This window comes from Coregonus lavaretus, assembly GCF_964263955.1.
Source record: "Coregonus lavaretus genome assembly, contig: HAP1_SCAFFOLD_1620, whole genome shotgun sequence".
Classification (NCBI taxonomy): Eukaryota; Metazoa; Chordata; class Actinopteri; order Salmoniformes; family Salmonidae; genus Coregonus; species Coregonus lavaretus.
The window spans coordinates 86,920-104,044 of NW_028160957.1; the positions used below are offsets into that span (position 1 = coordinate 86,920).

Below are 17,125 nucleotides of genomic sequence, written 5' to 3' on the forward strand. Positions count from 1 at the left end.
CTGTCTGGTCAGGGTGTATGATGTCGGAAATATATTTTTTCAATCGGTTTGCCAATATCTTTGTCAACACCTTGTTTTCTATGGGGAGTAACAACACGGGGCGATACGACGACATCTCCATGGAATCCCTATCTTTTTTCAAGATCAGGGCTATTGTAGCCTCATACAGTGTTTGCGGGAGTTTGGTATTTTCTTTGGATTGTTGAAACATTCGCAGCATAAGTGGAGATAGACTAGCGCAGTACTTCTTATAGAATTCTATTACATATCCATCGGGCCCAGGGGCCTTGCTGTTTGGAAATTGTGCTATCACTGTGTTAATTTCATCTAAGGTTATCCCTGCATCGAGTGCGGCAGCTGCCCCCCTGTCTAGTTTAGGAAGTTCACAATCAGCGAGAAAGCGTTCCATAGTTTGTGGATCAGTAGCATCGCATTTTGATTGGTATAGCTCTGAGTAAAACTGTGCAAAGCATTTATTAATGTCCTGCGGATCTGTTACTATTTTACCCTTCTTGTCTTTTATTTTGTGAATAGCTCTAGATGCTTGTACATGTCTTAGCTGTCTTGCTAATAATTTATGTGGTTTGTCCCCCAGTTCAAAATAACTTTGTTGCGTTCTAGCAAGTAAAGAGCCCACCCGTTTCGAAAGGATGGTATTGTATTCATACTTTAACTTTGTGATCTTCTCAAGGACTGTATACGAGGAATTTGTCCTAAAAACGTTCTCCTGTTCCCCTAACTCTCTTTCAATTTCTCTCAGCCTAGTATTGGCACGTTTCTTCCTCTCTGATGTATAAGAAATAATGTAACCTCTAATCACAGCCTTTAGAGATTCCCAAAGGGTGGAGTCGTCAACATCCCCCGTGTCGTTAGTACTGAGGAAAAAGGCAATCTGCTCCTCCAAATACTGACAGAAAGCCTCATCTTTCAACAGGTATGCGTCTAAGCGCCACGGTCGCCGACCTGTCGACATATTGTCGAGTTTCAGCACCATGGACAGAGGAGAGTGGTCCGTAATTAGAATGGGGTGATAGGTAACCGACTCAGCTGCTGAGATTAGTTTGGAGTCCAACAAAAAATAGTCAATTCTGGAATATGATTTATGAACTGATGAGAAGAAAGAATAATCCCTGTCTGTTGGGTGCGTCAGTCTCCAAATATCGACAATGTTAAGGTTTGTCATCAATGTATTTAGACAGACACTGGCATTTGATTGTTGAAGTGACCTTGATAGCTGTTTATCTAAAAGAGGGTCTAACGTACAGTTAAAGTCACCTCCAACAATAACACTTGTATCCGAGATATTTGGTATGGCCTTAAATACCCTTTGAAAAAATACTGGATCATCGAAGTTGGGTCCATATAAATTGACCAAGGTTATTGGTTTTGAGTTCAGTGTACCAGCCACAATAATATACCGACCATTAGGATCTGAAATCGAGGTTGAGTAAACAAAAGGAATGTTTTTCCTTATCAGGATTGCTACCCCTCTCGCTTTTGCATCAAAGTTAGACTGGTATATCTGACCGATCCAGCCGACTCGTAGCTTGGCCTGCGCGGAGCGTTTAATATGAGTTTCTTGAAGAAGCACTATGTCAGCACCCAGTGATTTAAGATGAGAAAAAACCTTAGCTCGTTTCACGACATGCCCTAATCCATTACAGTTCCAGCTGACTATCTTTATTCCACCTGGTCTACTCTGTGCTCGGTCACTATGTGGCATTTCTTATTTTAAAGCAAATTGCTGCTGTCATACAAAACCCAGAAGAAAAACGTCCCGCCGTGCGGGAGCTTGTCATGCCACCTGTACTAATAAACGTGAACATAAAACACAGACCCCAACCCCCCTCCCGTCCCTTTACTGAGTGACTTCCCCAAACGAAGCACTACTTGGCTAACACACAAACGTTAGGGTGTCTAGACATAAAGCTTGAACTAACTCGTCGTCTATAGATGCTCCGCATATAAACTAATATGAAATAACACTTAACTTAACTCTCATGTTAGGGGGTGAGTGGCGCTAAAACATGACATGCCAAACAATGCTATATTAGCCACAACATCTCACCTATCCTATAAGTCCCAATTTCTGATCTTCTGATCGAAAAGACATAGGCCGGAAATTCAATTCACACACATTCCTGGCCTGTATTTGGCCATTTAGCCTGCTGGCACAGCCGTTCTGTATCCTCAGCCGGGGAGCTTGCTTGTCAAGAACAGATCTGCCTCTTTTGCGTTGTCAAACGTACGTGTTGATCCCTCGACTGTCACCTTAAACCGGGCAGGGAAGAGGAATCCATATCGGATGTTGGCCGCCCTGCATTTGTTGCGTACCTCATCATACTCTTTCCGTTGGTTCCTCACCTCCAAGGTAAGATCTGGGTAGAAAGACACCCTGGCTCCGTTGTAGTTAAGGGGGAACTTTTGACTAGCCAGCTTGAGGATGAGATCCCTGGTGTGGGGATAGTGCAGCCTTACAATGAATGGCCTTGGTGGCCCGCCCTTGGCCGGCTTTGTTGCCTGTGCTCTGTGTGCGCGGTCGATCAGGATGGCCGTTTTGAAGTGTTCACTCCCCAGCAATGCCGGTATCAGCTCCGAGACAAATTCAGTGGGTTTCCCTTTCTCCGTGTCCTCCTGGATCCCACATATTCGGATGTTCTGGCGTCTTGAATGCGACTCGAGCATTTCCAGTCGGGCCTTCAGGGTTTTGTTGTCATTTTTGAGCGTTGCGCACTGTTTCTCTATGTCCTGTAGCCTGGCCTCGTGATCGATTGTCGTCTGCTCAACCTCGTGCACCCTTCCCTTAGTTGCCTTCACAGTTTCGGCCAAAGTCCCAATACTCTTTGAGATATCAGCCAACCTTGTGTCCACCTTCTTGCTTAGTGCGTTTATGGCAGCCAGTATGTCACTTTGAGTAGGATCTGTGGGGAACTCTTGGGAGCTAGCCTCTTCAGCTAGCTCCTCGTGGGTCGGCGACGTTGAAATTGGTTCGTTGTCTGTCTCATTCCAATTATCTTGTTTAGCGCCCCCTTTTTTGTTGCCTTTTCCCTTTGTCATATTTGTTTGAAGTTATAGGTTGTGAGAGGTTAAGATAAATATTAATTTGTTTCAAAATTGAGCGGAGCTCTAGCAATGCACGTCTACTCCATAGCACGCTCTCTAGCGCCCCCCGTTGGGCGTTTTTTAAGGAGGACGTCCCTCTGGATGACGTAATGTCCACACTCGCCTCTGCTTCAGAGGCATCAGAGGACAGTGCGGAATCGGAGGATGACAAGGAGGGCGCCGAGACGGATATCCCAGTGGGACAATCCAGACCTCTGGCGCCTACCTTCAAGACCCCCTTTCATTCTGAGAGCGCGAGGTTAGAAGGATCCTTGTGCGATGACGACATGGGCTCTGCTAAGTCAGAAGCCCTGTCCTTCGCGGCAGCCTCTCTGAGCTCGGACTTTCTCGGGCTCATTGAGAAGGCAGCCACACGACTTGAGATTGCGCTGCCCCCAGTTCCCCTTCCTATGGAGGTGGACCTGATGGAGGGCGGCCCTTACTCCAAGCCGAGGAGAGCAGCTGAGCCAATGGCTCCAGCCTTGCCCTCTCTCGGCAAGTATGTCGAGGGTTCGTGGGGAGCACCTCTGGCGGCGCGTTCGCCGGCCAGAGCGTATACTCCCTTCACCAGAGTGAGCGGTTATGAGTGGGCGGCTAGGGGAATCCCCAGGCTCGAAGGCGCCATGACGGCGTTCCTAGTGCCGGGTTCGAGTCCCTGGGCAGCCTCCAAGAAGGCCACTCTGCCAGCCCAAAAGGACAGGCTCACAGCCCAATTGGCTGAGAAATCCTTTACGCTGGGAGCCCAGAGCGTAGCAGCGGCGAATAACATCGCCCTCCTCGCGGCCTCCCTGTCCCGTCTCACAACGGGCAGGTCTGAGATGACCAGTGAGGAAGTGGAGGAGGCCTCCAGGATTTCTGGAGCCATCCTCCACCTGACGCAGGCGGTTGCCATATGTGCGGGCAGGACCATGGCCACCTCGGTGGTCACAGAACGGCACCTCTGGCTCTCCATGACAGCCATGAAGGAGACCAACAGGGCATCTTTGCTCAACGCCCCCGTCTCCAGCGAGGGCCTATTTGGCCTCGCCGTGAAGGACGCGACCGAACGTATTGCCAAACTGGACGAGGAGAGGAGGCACCTGGCGAAACATTTGCCGTTGGCAATGAGGACCAGCAAAGCCCCAGCCAACCCGTTCACCTCCAACGCCCCCAGCAGAGCTACAGGGAGGCGACGGGCCAGGCGACAGGCCCGTCGCCACAGACAGACAGGAGAGCGGGCTCGGCCCCTCCAGCAGCGACGGTGGCAGCGACGGTCCCAGCGGTGAGGGAGGTCGTCACGAGGCCAGCCTGGCAGCACCAGAAGGTCTCCCAGAAGCGCAAGCACCTCTGACGAGGCGAGGGGGAGAGAACGGAGGATGGCCCGGCGAGTTACGCAGAAGGGCCTACTGTTCCCCCCCACCCCACTGTTCAGGGCGTGGAGGGTAGTGTTTTTCATTGTGTGAATAAAGAGCTGGTTCTCATTGACATTGTCAAAGAAGGACATTTATTCCATAAGGTACAGAACACTTCACGTTCTATGTCTCTCCCTCACCATCTTGAGTGTAGCTCAACCTACTTAGAGTGTGTAGCTGAGCGCGCTCAAGAGAGGAAAAGGGTAAAGGTAGCGAGGCGCAGCCTTAGCTCACCTAATAAAGATCTCTTACTACAGACTCCTAGGAGCTCTGTAGTAAAGGTCTCACATAGCAGGCAGTTGCCTCTGTCCCAATGTGACATGAGGGCGCAGCCGCTAGCCGGGAATGACGCCTTACTGCAGGCCGATGCCTCAGTCAGCGCAGATCAGACCCGTGCGACGTTCACGGAGAGCAGCAATACCACCAAGGTATGGACGCCTCCGAATTATTCTGAACGTGTCAATGCCCATGGCTCTGAGCGCAGCTCACCACACATTGAGTGTGTCGTTGAACAGCCGCTTAAGACCAGTAAAGAGGCATTGTGGCACCACCGTGTGGTGTCAGTCAGAGATCACACCTTTCAGATTCTGCTGAGTTCTGTAAAGGATAAGTCTCATGCTAAGCGGCAGTCTCAGTCAGACAATGACATGATGACGCAATCGCTTTCCGGGAAGAGCGCTCTGTCTCAGGCCAGTACCTCAGACAGTGCAGTTCAGACCCGTGCTGCGTTCACGGAGGGCAAGATTACTGGAGTTACGGTCGTAACCAACGTATCAAAGCCCCCGATTCACCCAGAACGAGCTGATGTGTCCTCTCCCTTTCAAGGGGGGCCCGCCTTGGGCTATTCCACCAACCCAGTGCTGGGGAATAGCGGCGGCGAGGGCCATAGAGGAATACAGGTCCTTCCTACTGGACGCACCACAGCTTCGCGCGCACCCGCTTTCTCTGCATTGCTGGCAGTGGCGTCGAAGCTGTACCCTCTCACGCTGGCTAGAACGGACGTTAGAGAAGGGTTATGCCCTCCAATTCCATCGGACCCCACCCCCGTTCAGGGGAGTGGTGGAAACGGTGATGAAAACGCCAGACAAAGTAGCCGCTCTGAGATCAGAGATTACGGAACTTTTGGCGAAGGAGGCGGTCACAGTAGTTCCCCGAGAGCAAAGGAACAAGGGGCTATACTCGCCCTATTTCCTAGTGCCCAAAAAGACGGGGGGAGTGAGGCCGATTTTGGATTTACGCATTCTCAACGAGAGCATAACCAAACGGCCCTTCCGAATGCTAACGACAAAACGCCTACTGGAATGTGTTCAGAAGGGAGATTTGTGTACAAGCATAGACCTAAGGGACGCGTACTTTCATGTGCCGATACAATCGCGCCACAGAAAGTTCCTGCGGTTCGCCTTTCAAGGGGTGGCGTACGAGTTCACGAGGATGCCGTTTGGGTACGCCCTGGCACCTCGAACGTTTTCCAAATGTGTGGAGGCGGCATTGGAACCGCTGCGTCGTCAAGGAATAAGGCTATTAGCCTACCTAGACGACCTGCTGATTCTCGCCCCGTCAGCAGAGCTGGCGTTCACACACACGACACAGACAGTGAATCATCTCACGCGTCTGGGGTTTGCTGTGAATTGGAAAAAGAGCGCACCCTGGCCCAGTCATCAGATTGTCTACCTGGGAATACAGCTAGACACTGTAATGATGAGGGCGCGAATTTCGGACCCTCGAAGGGCAGCATTGTTACTAGCCCTGAGGAAGTGTCGTCCGAGTCACACAGTAACGGCGCTATCGATCATGTCACTTTTGGGTCTCATGTCGGCAGCCCACTCTGTGGTCCCGCTAGGGCTTCTGCACATGCGCAGAGCACAGCGGTGGTTCGCCCAACTAAGACTAGACCCAGTGCGTCAACGTCATCGGTTGGTGGTGGTTCCTCTCTCGCTAAGAGCAGACCTGGACTATTGGCGGAACCCGTGCGTTCTCACGCACGGAGTCCCGATGGGCAAGGTGTCATCCTACATTCCAGTGTTTACAGATGCCTCTCTGACTGGATGGGGAGGGACATGTCAGTCTCAAGCGATAGGAGGTGCATGGCCTCAATCAGGTCGTCACATCAACCTCCTAGAGTTGGAAACGGTGCGACTGGTCTTGACCCACTTCGCGTCTACCCTTCGGGGTCGCGATGTGTTGGTCTGGTCAGACAACCGAACCACAGTGGCTCACATAAACCGCCAGGGAGGGGTCAGGTCTCCTGCCCTTCATCGGGCGGCAATGGAATTGTGGCTGTGGGCTCACAAGCACCTTCGCTCGTTGAGAGCAGCTCACATCCCGGGCTACTTGAACGTAGGGGCAGACCTCATGTCAAGAAGGGGTCCTCGAGACGACGAGTGGTGTCTGCACCCGGACATTGTTCTACAGATTTGGGAACAATTCGGGAGAGCCGAGGTGGACCTGTTCGCGTCACGTGTGAACGCGCAGTGTCTCCTATGGTTCTCTCTGAGAAACCAGGACGAACCGCCATTGGGAAGAGACACATTCGCGCACTACCCGTGGCCGAAAGTTCTCCTGTATGCATTCCCTCCGCTGTCTTACATTCTCCCACTGTTAGCCAGGGTGAGGTCAGAGGAGCTGTCAGTGATACTGATAGCGCCCGATCGCCCGGGGGCTCCGTGGTTTGCAGAGATGAGTCAGATGTTGATTGCGCCACCTTGGCCAATTCCACATCGACGAGACGCGTTGACTCAGGCGGGAGGCTCGATAGGGCAATGGCCCATAATCGGCCAACCACTGAAGGCTTGGTTCCTGAATGGGACAGGTTGAAGCGCCGTGGGTTGTCTGATGCAGTGATCAGAACAATACAGGGCGCAAGAGCCGGTTCCACTTCTAGGGTATATACCAGCAGATGGAACGTTTTCTCACGATGGTGTAATACACAGGACGTAGACCCCATGAGCTGTCAGGTAGAGAGTGTGCTCTCATTCCTACAGTCTATGTTTGATAAGCAGAAATCGCCCTCCACCATTCGAGTGTTTGTAGCGGCAATTTCAGCTGGTCATGAAGGGTTTAACGGGAAAAGTGTTTTCAGTCACCCATTAGTGAAACGTTTCCTATTGGGAACGCAACGGCTTAGGCCAAGACCTAGAGCTACGCTGCCCAAGTGGGATTTGGCATTGGTTCTCGAAGCGCTATGTAAGTCGCCGTTCGAGCCATTGAATCAAATACCCCTCAAGGTGCTGTCTATCAAGACGGCGCTGTTGCTCGCCTTGACTACCGCTAAACGAGTCAGTGATTTGTGTGCACTGTCAACGAGACCCGACTGCCTTGCCATTAATGGCGATCTGAGCAGAGCGGTGTTACGTCCTAACCCGGCATTTGTGCCGAAGGTTATTAACAGTGCATATAGATCACAGATCGTGGAATTGTGTGCTTTTCATCCCCCTCCCCATGGGGAGAGGAGTGAGGAAAAGCTTCATTGTTTGTGCCCAGTACGCGCTCTGGCGTGTTACGTGAGGCACACAGCGGCGGTTAGGTCATCACCTCAGCTGTTTGTGTGTCACGGTGCAACTGCATTGGGTAGACCACTTTCAAAACAGCGATTGTCTCATTGGATTTGTGAAGGCATTGAGACGGCGTACGAGGCGGCGGGGCAACAACCGCCTCAGGGTATTAGAGCGCACTCCACTCGTGGAGTTGCAGCCTCTACTGCCCTCTTCAGAGGAACAGAGGTAGAGGATATTTGTAGAGCGGCGTCATGGTCGACACCGTCTCCTTTTATCCGTTTCTATCTGTTGGATATGTCTTCTAACTCTTTGGCTCAGTCTGTACTCAGCGTGGCTGAGGTGAGATCATGAGATAGAGGAGAGAGAAGCAGGACGATAGACAGGTCTCTATCAGGTCCGCTTTGGATGAAGAGCATATTCTGTGGCATGTCTCCTGGCTGACAGTGTCAGCATGTAGAAACATGTATTGAGTGTTTTCATAGAATATTGAGGCACGGCTATCTGCTAGTTCAGATTAGCAGGGCGTCTATTCTATTGATCTGCCCAATAGCCATTGACATTGTCATTGAGCTAGATGGGGCGGGTCTATAACCGATGACGCGGTATATTGTGATGCCCTGATGGGTTTTTTAGTCGCATTACTGCGGGAATTGGTTGCAGCCATTGCTGGGCTTGACCTTTTTCATTTTTTTTTTAATGGGAAATGTTAGGCTCGGCAGGGAGTACATTTTGGAGCGTTTCGCTCCGCCTTAAACCACTAGGAGCATAGCTCCCCTATGGGGCGGAGCTCCACGATATAGAACGATTAGTTACCGGAGTGTAACTCCAGTTCTATGAGTGGAGCGGAGCCCCATAGGACTTAAGGCCCTACCGACCCTCTCTAGTCTCGCTGAAGATAATATCTCGGGAGGCAGATTGAGGGAACGGGGTTCCTTATATAGGGACACCTGTACTCCTATTGGCTGTAGGTGTGTGCATAATTTTGCTTCAGGCTATTCTGCCCTAGGGCAGAGGGTAAACCACTAGGAGCATAGCTCCCCTATGGGGCTCCGCTCCACTCATAGAACTGGAGTTACACTCCGGTAACTAATCGTTTTCACTACATGCAAAGTCTGAACGACACAAGTGTGCAATGATCGCATGGAGGGATTATCAAAGAGCTGTTAGAACTTATAACTTATAATAAATGTCATATGATTTTAAAGTAAAATAAAGTTTATAATCTTTAAATATCATGTGTTGCCAGTTTTTTTATGTGTGCCCCCCTGATTAAACACTGGCCCCTCCTTGGCCCCCCTAGTAAAATGTGTCTAGAACCGCCACTGCCTATACAACAGGGAAAAGAAAAGAGGCCGCAATCAACCTTCTGACCCACATGCACCTGCTGGGATTCTTCTCCCAGTCCAACCACATATGCAGCCCTTGTCCCACTCGGAGAGAGACAGAGAGAGTGTGAGAGACAGAGAGAAAGAGAGACAGAGAGAGAGAGACTGAGTGAGAGAGAGACTGAGAGAGAGACTGAGAGAGTGAGTGAGTGAGTGAGAGAGAGAGAGAGAGAGAGAGAGAGAGAGAGAGAGAGAGAGAGAGAGAGAGAGAGAGAGAGAGAGAGAGAGACTGAGTGAGTGACTGAGAGAGAGAGAGAGAGAGAGAGAGACTGAGTGAGTGAGAGAGAGAGTGATTGAGTGAGAGAGAGAGATAGACTGAGAGAGAGACTGAGTGAGTGAGTGAGTGTGAGTGAGAGAGAGAGAGAGAGACTGAGTGAGTGACTGAGAGAGAGAGAGAAAGAGAGAGAGAGACTGAATGAGTGAGTGAGAGAGAGAGAGAGACTGAGTGAGTGAGAGAGAGAGTGAGTGAGAGAGAGAGAGACTGAGTGAGTGAGAGTGAGTGAGTGAGAGAGAGAGAGACTGAGTGAGTGACTGAGAGAGAGAGACAGAGAGAGAGAGACTGAGTGAGTGAGTGAGAGAGAGACAGAGAGAGAGACTGAGAGAGAGAGAGAGAGAGAGAAAGTGTGTGAGTGAGTGAGAGAGAGAGAGAGAGAGAGTGAGTGAAAGAGAGAGAGAGAGACTGAGAGAGAGAGAGACTGAGTGAGTGAGACTGAGTGAGTGAGAGAGAGAGAGAGACTGAGTGAGTGACTGAGAGAGAGAGAGACTGAGTGAGTGAATGAATGAGTGAGTGAGAGAGAGAGTCTCTCTCTCTCTCTGAGAGAGTGTGTGACTGAGTGACTGAGAGAGAGAGAGAGACTGAGTGAGTGAGAGAGAGAGAGAGAGAGAGAGAGAGAGTGTGTGAGTGAGAGAGAGAGAGAGAGAGAGAGTGACTGAGTGAGTGAGTGTGAGTGAGAGAGAGAGAGAGAGAGAGAGAGAGAGAGAGAGAGAGAGAGAGAGAGAGAGAGAGAGAGAGAGAGAGAGAGAGAGAGAGAGAGAGAGACTGAGAGAGAGACTGAGTGAGTAACAATAACAATACTATAGTGGCTTCGATTTCAAACTCAAGAGTGCACCCTCACCAGCTGTTTGTTTCCCATTTGGAGAGAAATAATGTGAGGATTTCATGTCGGACATTTTGGCGCTCACGCGAAATGACACAAAGTAACAAAGTCGGAGGGAAACAAAGTAGCCTCTCACTCGCTGCCTGTGGGTTGGAACCGGTTTAGGGCTGTCTGTCTGTCTGTCTGTCCCTCGCTCCAATTGGATAAGGCCACACCGGCCCGGTGGCCAATCGTTGCCTCTTGTGGCGAGGTATAAGTACGGCTCTCGAAGTGGCGAGCGGCTCATTCAGACTTTCTCAAGCTACCAATATGAGCGGAAGAGGCAAAACCGGAGGCAAGGCCAGGGCGAAGGCAAAGACCCGTTCATCCCGTGCCGGGCTCCAGTTCCCCGTGGGCCGTGTGCACAGGCTGCTGCGCAAAGGCAACTACGCCGAGCGTGTGGGCGCTGGCGCACCAGTCTACCTGGCCGCCGTGCTCGAGTACCTGACTGCTGAGATCCTGGAGTTGGCCGGCAACGCTGCCCGTGACAACAAGAAGACTCGTATCATCCCCCGTCACCTGCAGCTGGCCGTCCGTAACGACGAGGAGCTGAACAAACTGCTCGGCGGTGTGACCATCGCTCAGGGTGGTGTGCTGCCCAACATCCAGGCAGTGCTACTCCCCAAGAAGACCGAGAAGGCAGTCAAAGCCAAGTAAATTCGCTACTGCGACTTCAACTTGACTACTCAACCCCCAAAGGCTCTTTTAAGAGCCAACCACCTAGCTCTCCAAAAGCGCAAAGTACCTTTCTATGACCGCCACACATTGAGTGGGTGTATACACAACTATTTCGACATTCGCCGGCGGCGTCCTATTGCGCGTAAAGGGCCGGCGGCGTCCTATTGCGCGTAAAGGGCCGGCGGCGTCCTATTGCGCGTAAAGGGCCGGCGGCGTCCTATTGCGCATAAAGGGCCGGCGGCGTCCTATTGCGCGCGCGCGCACCGGGAGTTTGAATTTTGGAGAGGCCGCGCCTCCCGTCCAATGGCCAACGGAGGAGGCCTGCGCGACGGGCCAATCGGGTTGGTGGGGAGATGGTGTCCAATCAGCAGGCCCCACTGCCGGCTATATAAACTTCACTTAGGCATTTCGAGGCTATACTCCCGACTGTCAGAGAAGCGCCATGGCCAGAACCAAGCAAACCGTTCTATATCGTGGAGCTCCGCCCCATAGGGGAGCTATGCTCCTAGTGGTTTACCCTCTGCCCTAAGGCAGAAACAGCCTGAAGCAAAATTATGCACACACCTACAGCCAATAGGAGTACAGGTGTCCCTATATAAGGAACCCCGTTCCCTCAATCTGCCTCCCATTATCTTCAGCGACTGGACTAGAGAAGAAGCCATAAGAAGACTCAGGAAGATCTCGTCGTTGATATCCAGCCATCAACGTCTTCCTACAATGAGCACACCAGGGAATTTCCCACCCCCAAAGGCCCTTTTCAGGGCCCTGTGCCGCTGCACCTCCATGGCAACCACGGACCCCCACGACCTATGTTTCGTGTGTTTGGGACCGCTGCATGCCAAGGATGGTCTCGGCAACCCTCCTAATTGCGCCTCCTGCGCTCTCCTTCCTATGAAGGAGAGAAAGCAGCGCTGGGCGTTTTTCAAGGAGGAGGTCCCTCTTGACGATGTAATGTCCGTGCTCGCCTCTGGCTCAGAGGCATCAGCGGACAGTGCGGAATCAGAGGATGACAGGGAGAGCGCCGAGCCGGATGTCCCAGTGGGGCAATCCGGAGCTCTGGCGCCAGCCTTTAAGACCCCCTTCCCATCGGGAAGCGCGAGGTCTGAAGGTTCCCTGTGCGAAGAAGACATGAGCTCTGTTAGGTCAGAAGCTCTGTCCTTCGCGGCAGCCTCTCTGCGTTCGGACTTTCCCGAACTCATTGAGAAGGCGGCCACCCGACTGGAGATTGCGCTGCCCCCAGCTCCCCCCCCGATGGAGGTGGATTTGATGGAGGGCGGCCCCTACTCCAAGCCGAGGAGAGCGGCTGAGCCAATGGCTCCAGCTTTGCCTTCTCTTGGCAAATATGTCGAGGGCTCGTGGGGGGCACCTCTGGCGGCGCGTTCGCCGGCCAGAGTGTACACCCCATTCACCAGAGTGGCTGGATATGAGTGGGCAGCTAGGGGAATCCCCAGGCTCGAAGGCGCCATGACGGCGTTCCTAGTGCCGGGTTCGAGTCCCTGGGCAGCCTCCAAGAAGGCCACCCTGCCAGCACAGAAGGACATGTTCACAGCCCAATTGGCTGAGAAATCCTTCACGCTGGGAGCCCAGAGCGTTGCGGCGGCGAACAACATCGCCCTCCTCGCGGCCTCCCTGTCCCGTCTCACAACGGGCAGGTCAGAGATGACCAGCGAGGAAGTGGAGGAGGCTTCCAGGATTTCCGGAGCCATCCTCCACCTGACGCAAGCGGTTGCTATATGTGCGTGCTATATGTGCGGGCAGGACCATGGCCACTTCGGTGGTCACGGAGCGGCACCTCTGGCTGTCGATGACGGCCATGAAGGAGACCGACAGAGCATCCTTGCTCAACGCCCCCGTCTCCAGCGAAGGCCTATTTGGCCTCGCCGTGAAGGACGCCACAGAACGCATCGCCAAGCTGGACGAAGAGAGGAGGCACCTGGCGAAGCATTTGCCGCTGGCAATGAAGGCCAGCAGAGCCCCAGCCAACCCGTCCACCTCAAACGCCCCCAGTAAGTCTGCTGGGAGGCGAAGGGCCAGGCGGCAGGCGCACACCCCAGGCGGCAGGAGAGCGGGCTCGGCCCCTCCAGCAGCGACGGTGACGGCGTCGGTTCCGCCGGCAAGAGAGGTCGTCCAGAAGCCAGCCTGGCAGCACCAGAAGGTCTCCCAAAAGAGGCGGCATCTCTGACGAGGCGAGGGGGAGAGAGCAGAGGACGGCCCGGCGCGTGACGCAGAGGGGCCTACTGTTCCCCCCCACCCCACTGTTCAGGGCGTGGAGGGCTGTTTTTACCATTATGTGAATAAAGAGATGATTCTCACTGACATTGTCAAAGAAGGACATTTATTCCATAAGGTTCAGAACACTTCACGTTCTATGTCTCTCCCTCACCATCTTGAGTGTAGCTCAACCCACGTAGAGTGTGTAGCTGAGCGCGCTCAAGAGAGGAAAAGGGTAAAGGTAGCAAGGCGCAGCCTTAGCTCACCTAATAAAGATATTTTACTACAGACTCCTAGGAGCTCTGTAGTAAAGGTCTCACATAGCATAGATTTGTGAAGGCATTGAGACGGCGTACGAGGCGGCGGGGCAACAACCGCCTCAGGGTATTAGAGCGCACTCCACTCGTGGAGTTGCAGCCTCTACTGCCCTCTTCAGAGGAACAGAGGTAGAGGATATTTGTAGAGCGGCGTCATGGTCGACACCGTCTCCTTTTATCCGTTTCTATCTGTTGGATATGTCTTCTAACTCTTTGGCTCAGTCTGTACTCAGCGTGGCTGAGGTGAGATCATGAGATAGAGGAGAGAGAAGCAGGACGATAGACAGGTCTCTATCAGGTCCGCTTTGGATGAAGAGCATATTCTGTGGCATGTCTCCTGGCTGACAGTGTCAGCATGTAGAAACATGTATTGAGTGTTTTCATAGAATATTGAGGCACGGCTATCTGCTAGTTCAGATTAGCAGGGCGTCTATTCTATTGATCTGCCCAATAGCCATTGACATTGTCATTGAGCTAGATGGGGCGGGTCTATAACCGATGACGCGGTATATTGTGATGCCCTGATGGGTTTTTTAGTCGCATTACTGCGGGAATTGGTTGCAGCCATTGCTGGGCTTGACCTTTTTCATTTTTTTTTTAATGGGAAATGTTAGGCTCGGCAGGGAGTACATTTTGGAGCGTTTCGCTCCGCCTTAAACCACTAGGAGCATAGCTCCCCTATGGGGCGGAGCTCCACGATATAGAACGATTAGTTACCGGAGTGTAACTCCAGTTCTATGAGTGGAGCGGAGCCCCATAGGACTTAAGGCCCTACCGACCCTCTCTAGTCTCGCTGAAGATAATATCTCGGGAGGCAGATTGAGGGAACGGGGTTCCTTATATAGGGACACCTGTACTCCTATTGGCTGTAGGTGTGTGCATAATTTTGCTTCAGGCTATTCTGCCCTAGGGCAGAGGGTAAACCACTAGGAGCATAGCTCCCCTATGGGGCTCCGCTCCACTCATAGAACTGGAGTTACACTCCGGTAACTAATCGTTTTCACTACATGCAAAGTCTGAACGACACAAGTGTGCAATGATCGCATGGAGGGATTATCAAAGAGCTGTTAGAACTTATAACTTATAATAAATGTCATATGATTTTAAAGTAAAATAAAGTTTATAATCTTTAAATATCATGTGTTGCCAGTTTTTTTATGTGTGCCCCCCTGATTAAACACTGGCCCCTCCTTGGCCCCCCTAGTAAAATGTGTCTAGAACCGCCACTGCCTATACAACAGGGAAAAGAAAAGAGGCCGCAATCAACCTTCTGACCCACATGCACCTGCTGGGATTCTTCTCCCAGTCCAACCACATATGCAGCCCTTGTCCCACTCGGAGAGAGACAGAGAGAGTGTGAGAGACTGAGAGAGAAAGAGAGACAGAGAGAGAGAGACTGAGTGAGAGAGAGACTGAGAGAGAGACTGAGAGAGTGAGTGAGTGAGTGAGAGAGAGAGAGAGAGAGAGAGAGAGAGAGAGAGAGAGAGAGAGAGAGAGAGAGAGAGAGAGAGAGAGACTGAGTGAGTGACTGAGAGAGAGAGAGAGAGAGAGAGACTGAGTGAGTGAGAGAGAGAGTCGATTGAGTTGAGAGAGAGAGATAGACTGAGAGAGGAGACTGAGTGAGTGAGTGAGTGTGAGTGAGAGAGAGAGAGAGAGACTGAGTGAGTGACTGAGAGAGAGAGAGAAAGAGAGAGAGAGACTGAATGAGTGAGTGAGAGAGAGAGAGAGACTGAGTGAGTGAGAGAGAGAGTGAGTGAGAGAGAGAGACTGAGTGAGTGAGAGTGAGTGAGTGAGAGAGAGAGAGACTGAGTGAGTGACTGAGAGAGAGAGACAGAGAGAGAGAGACTGAGTGAGTGAGTGAGAGAGAGACAGAGAGAGAGACTGAGAGAGAGAGAGAGAGAGAGAAAGTGTGTGAGTGAGTGAGAGAGAGAGAGAGAGAGTGAGTGAAAGAGAGAGAGAGAGACTGAGAGAGAGAGAGACTGAGTGAGTGAGACTGAGTGAGTGAGAGAGAGAGAGAGACTGAGTGAGTGACTGAGAAGAGAGAGACTGAGTGAGTGAATGAATGCAGTGAGTGAGAGAGAGAGTCTCTCTCTCTCTCTGAGAGAGTGTGTGACTGAGTGACTGAGAGAGAGAGAGGACTGAGTGAGTGAGAGAGAGAGAGAGAGAGAGAGAGAGAGTGTGTGAGTGAGAGAGAGAGAGAGAGAGAGAGTGACTGAGTGAGTGAGTGTGAGTGAGAGAGAGAGAGGAGAGAGAGAGAGAGAGAGAGAGAGAGAGAGAGAGAGAGAGAGAGAGAGAGAGAGAGAGAGAGAGAGAGAGAGAGGACTGAGAGAGAGACTGAGTGAGTAACAATAACAATACTATAGTGGCTTCGATTTCAAACTCAAGAGTGCCACCTCACCAGCTGTTTGTTTCCCATTTGGAGAGAAATAATGTGAGGATTCATGTCGGACATTTTGGCGCTCACGCGAAATGACACAAAGTAACAAAGTCGGAGGGAACAAAGTAGCCTCTCACTCGCTGCCTGTGGGTTGGAACCGGTTTAGCGCTGTCTGTCTGTCTGTCTGTCCCTCGCTCCAATTGATAAGGCCACACCGCCCGGTGGCCAATCGTTGCCTCTTGTGGCGAGGTATAAGTACGGCTCTCGAAGTGGCGAGCGGCTCATTCAGACTTTCTCAAGCTACCAATATGAGCGGAAGAGGCAAAACCGGAGGCAAGGCCAGGGCGAAGGCAAAGACCCGTTCATACCCGTGCCGGGCTCCAGTTCCCCGTGGGCCCGTGTGCACAGGCTGCTGCGCAAAGGCAACTACGCGAGCGTGTGGGCGCTGGCGCACCAGTCTACCTGGCCGCCGTGCTCGAGTACCTGACTGCTGAGATCCTGGAGTTGGCCGGCAACGCTGCCCGTGACAACAAGAAGACTCGTATCATCCCCCGTCACCTGCAGCTGGCCGTCCGTAACGACGAGGAGCTGAACAAACTGCTCGGCGGTGTGACCATCGCTCAGGGTGGTGTGCTGCCCAACATCCAGGCAGTGCTACTCCCCAAGAAGACCGAGAAGGCAGTCAAAGCCAAGTAAATTCGCTACTGCGACTCAACTTGACTACTCAACCCCCAAAGGCTCTTTTAAGAGCCAACCACCTAGCTCTCCAAAAGCGCAAAGTACCTTTCTATGACCGCCACAACATTGAGTGGGTGTATACACAACTATTTCGACATTCGCCGGCGGCGTCCTATTGCGCGTAAAGGCCGGCGGCGTCCTATTGCGCGTAAAGGGCCGGCGTGCGTCCTATTGCGCGTAAAGGGCCGGCGGCGTCCTATTGCGCATAAAGGGCCGGCGGCGTCCTATTGCGCGCAGCGCGCACCGGAGTTTGAATTTTGGAGAGGCCGCGCCTCCCGTCCAATGGCCAACGGAGG

General features: G+C 52.2%; 1 protein-coding gene across 1 annotated transcript; it reads left to right on the forward strand.

The window, feature by feature from the left end:
- Nucleotides 1–10,778: 10,778 nt before the first annotated feature.
- LOC311121264 (histone H2A) lies at nt 10,779–11,184 on the forward strand (the record flags this gene model as incomplete). The annotated part of the gene is made up of 1 exon (XM_084195774.1): nt 10,779–11,184. The coding sequence occupies one exon, from the start codon at nt 10,779–10,781 to the stop codon at nt 11,163–11,165; it is 387 nt and encodes a 128-aa protein (XP_084051900.1). The 3' UTR covers nt 11,166–11,184.
- Between the last annotated feature and the right edge of the window lie 5,941 nt (nt 11,185–17,125).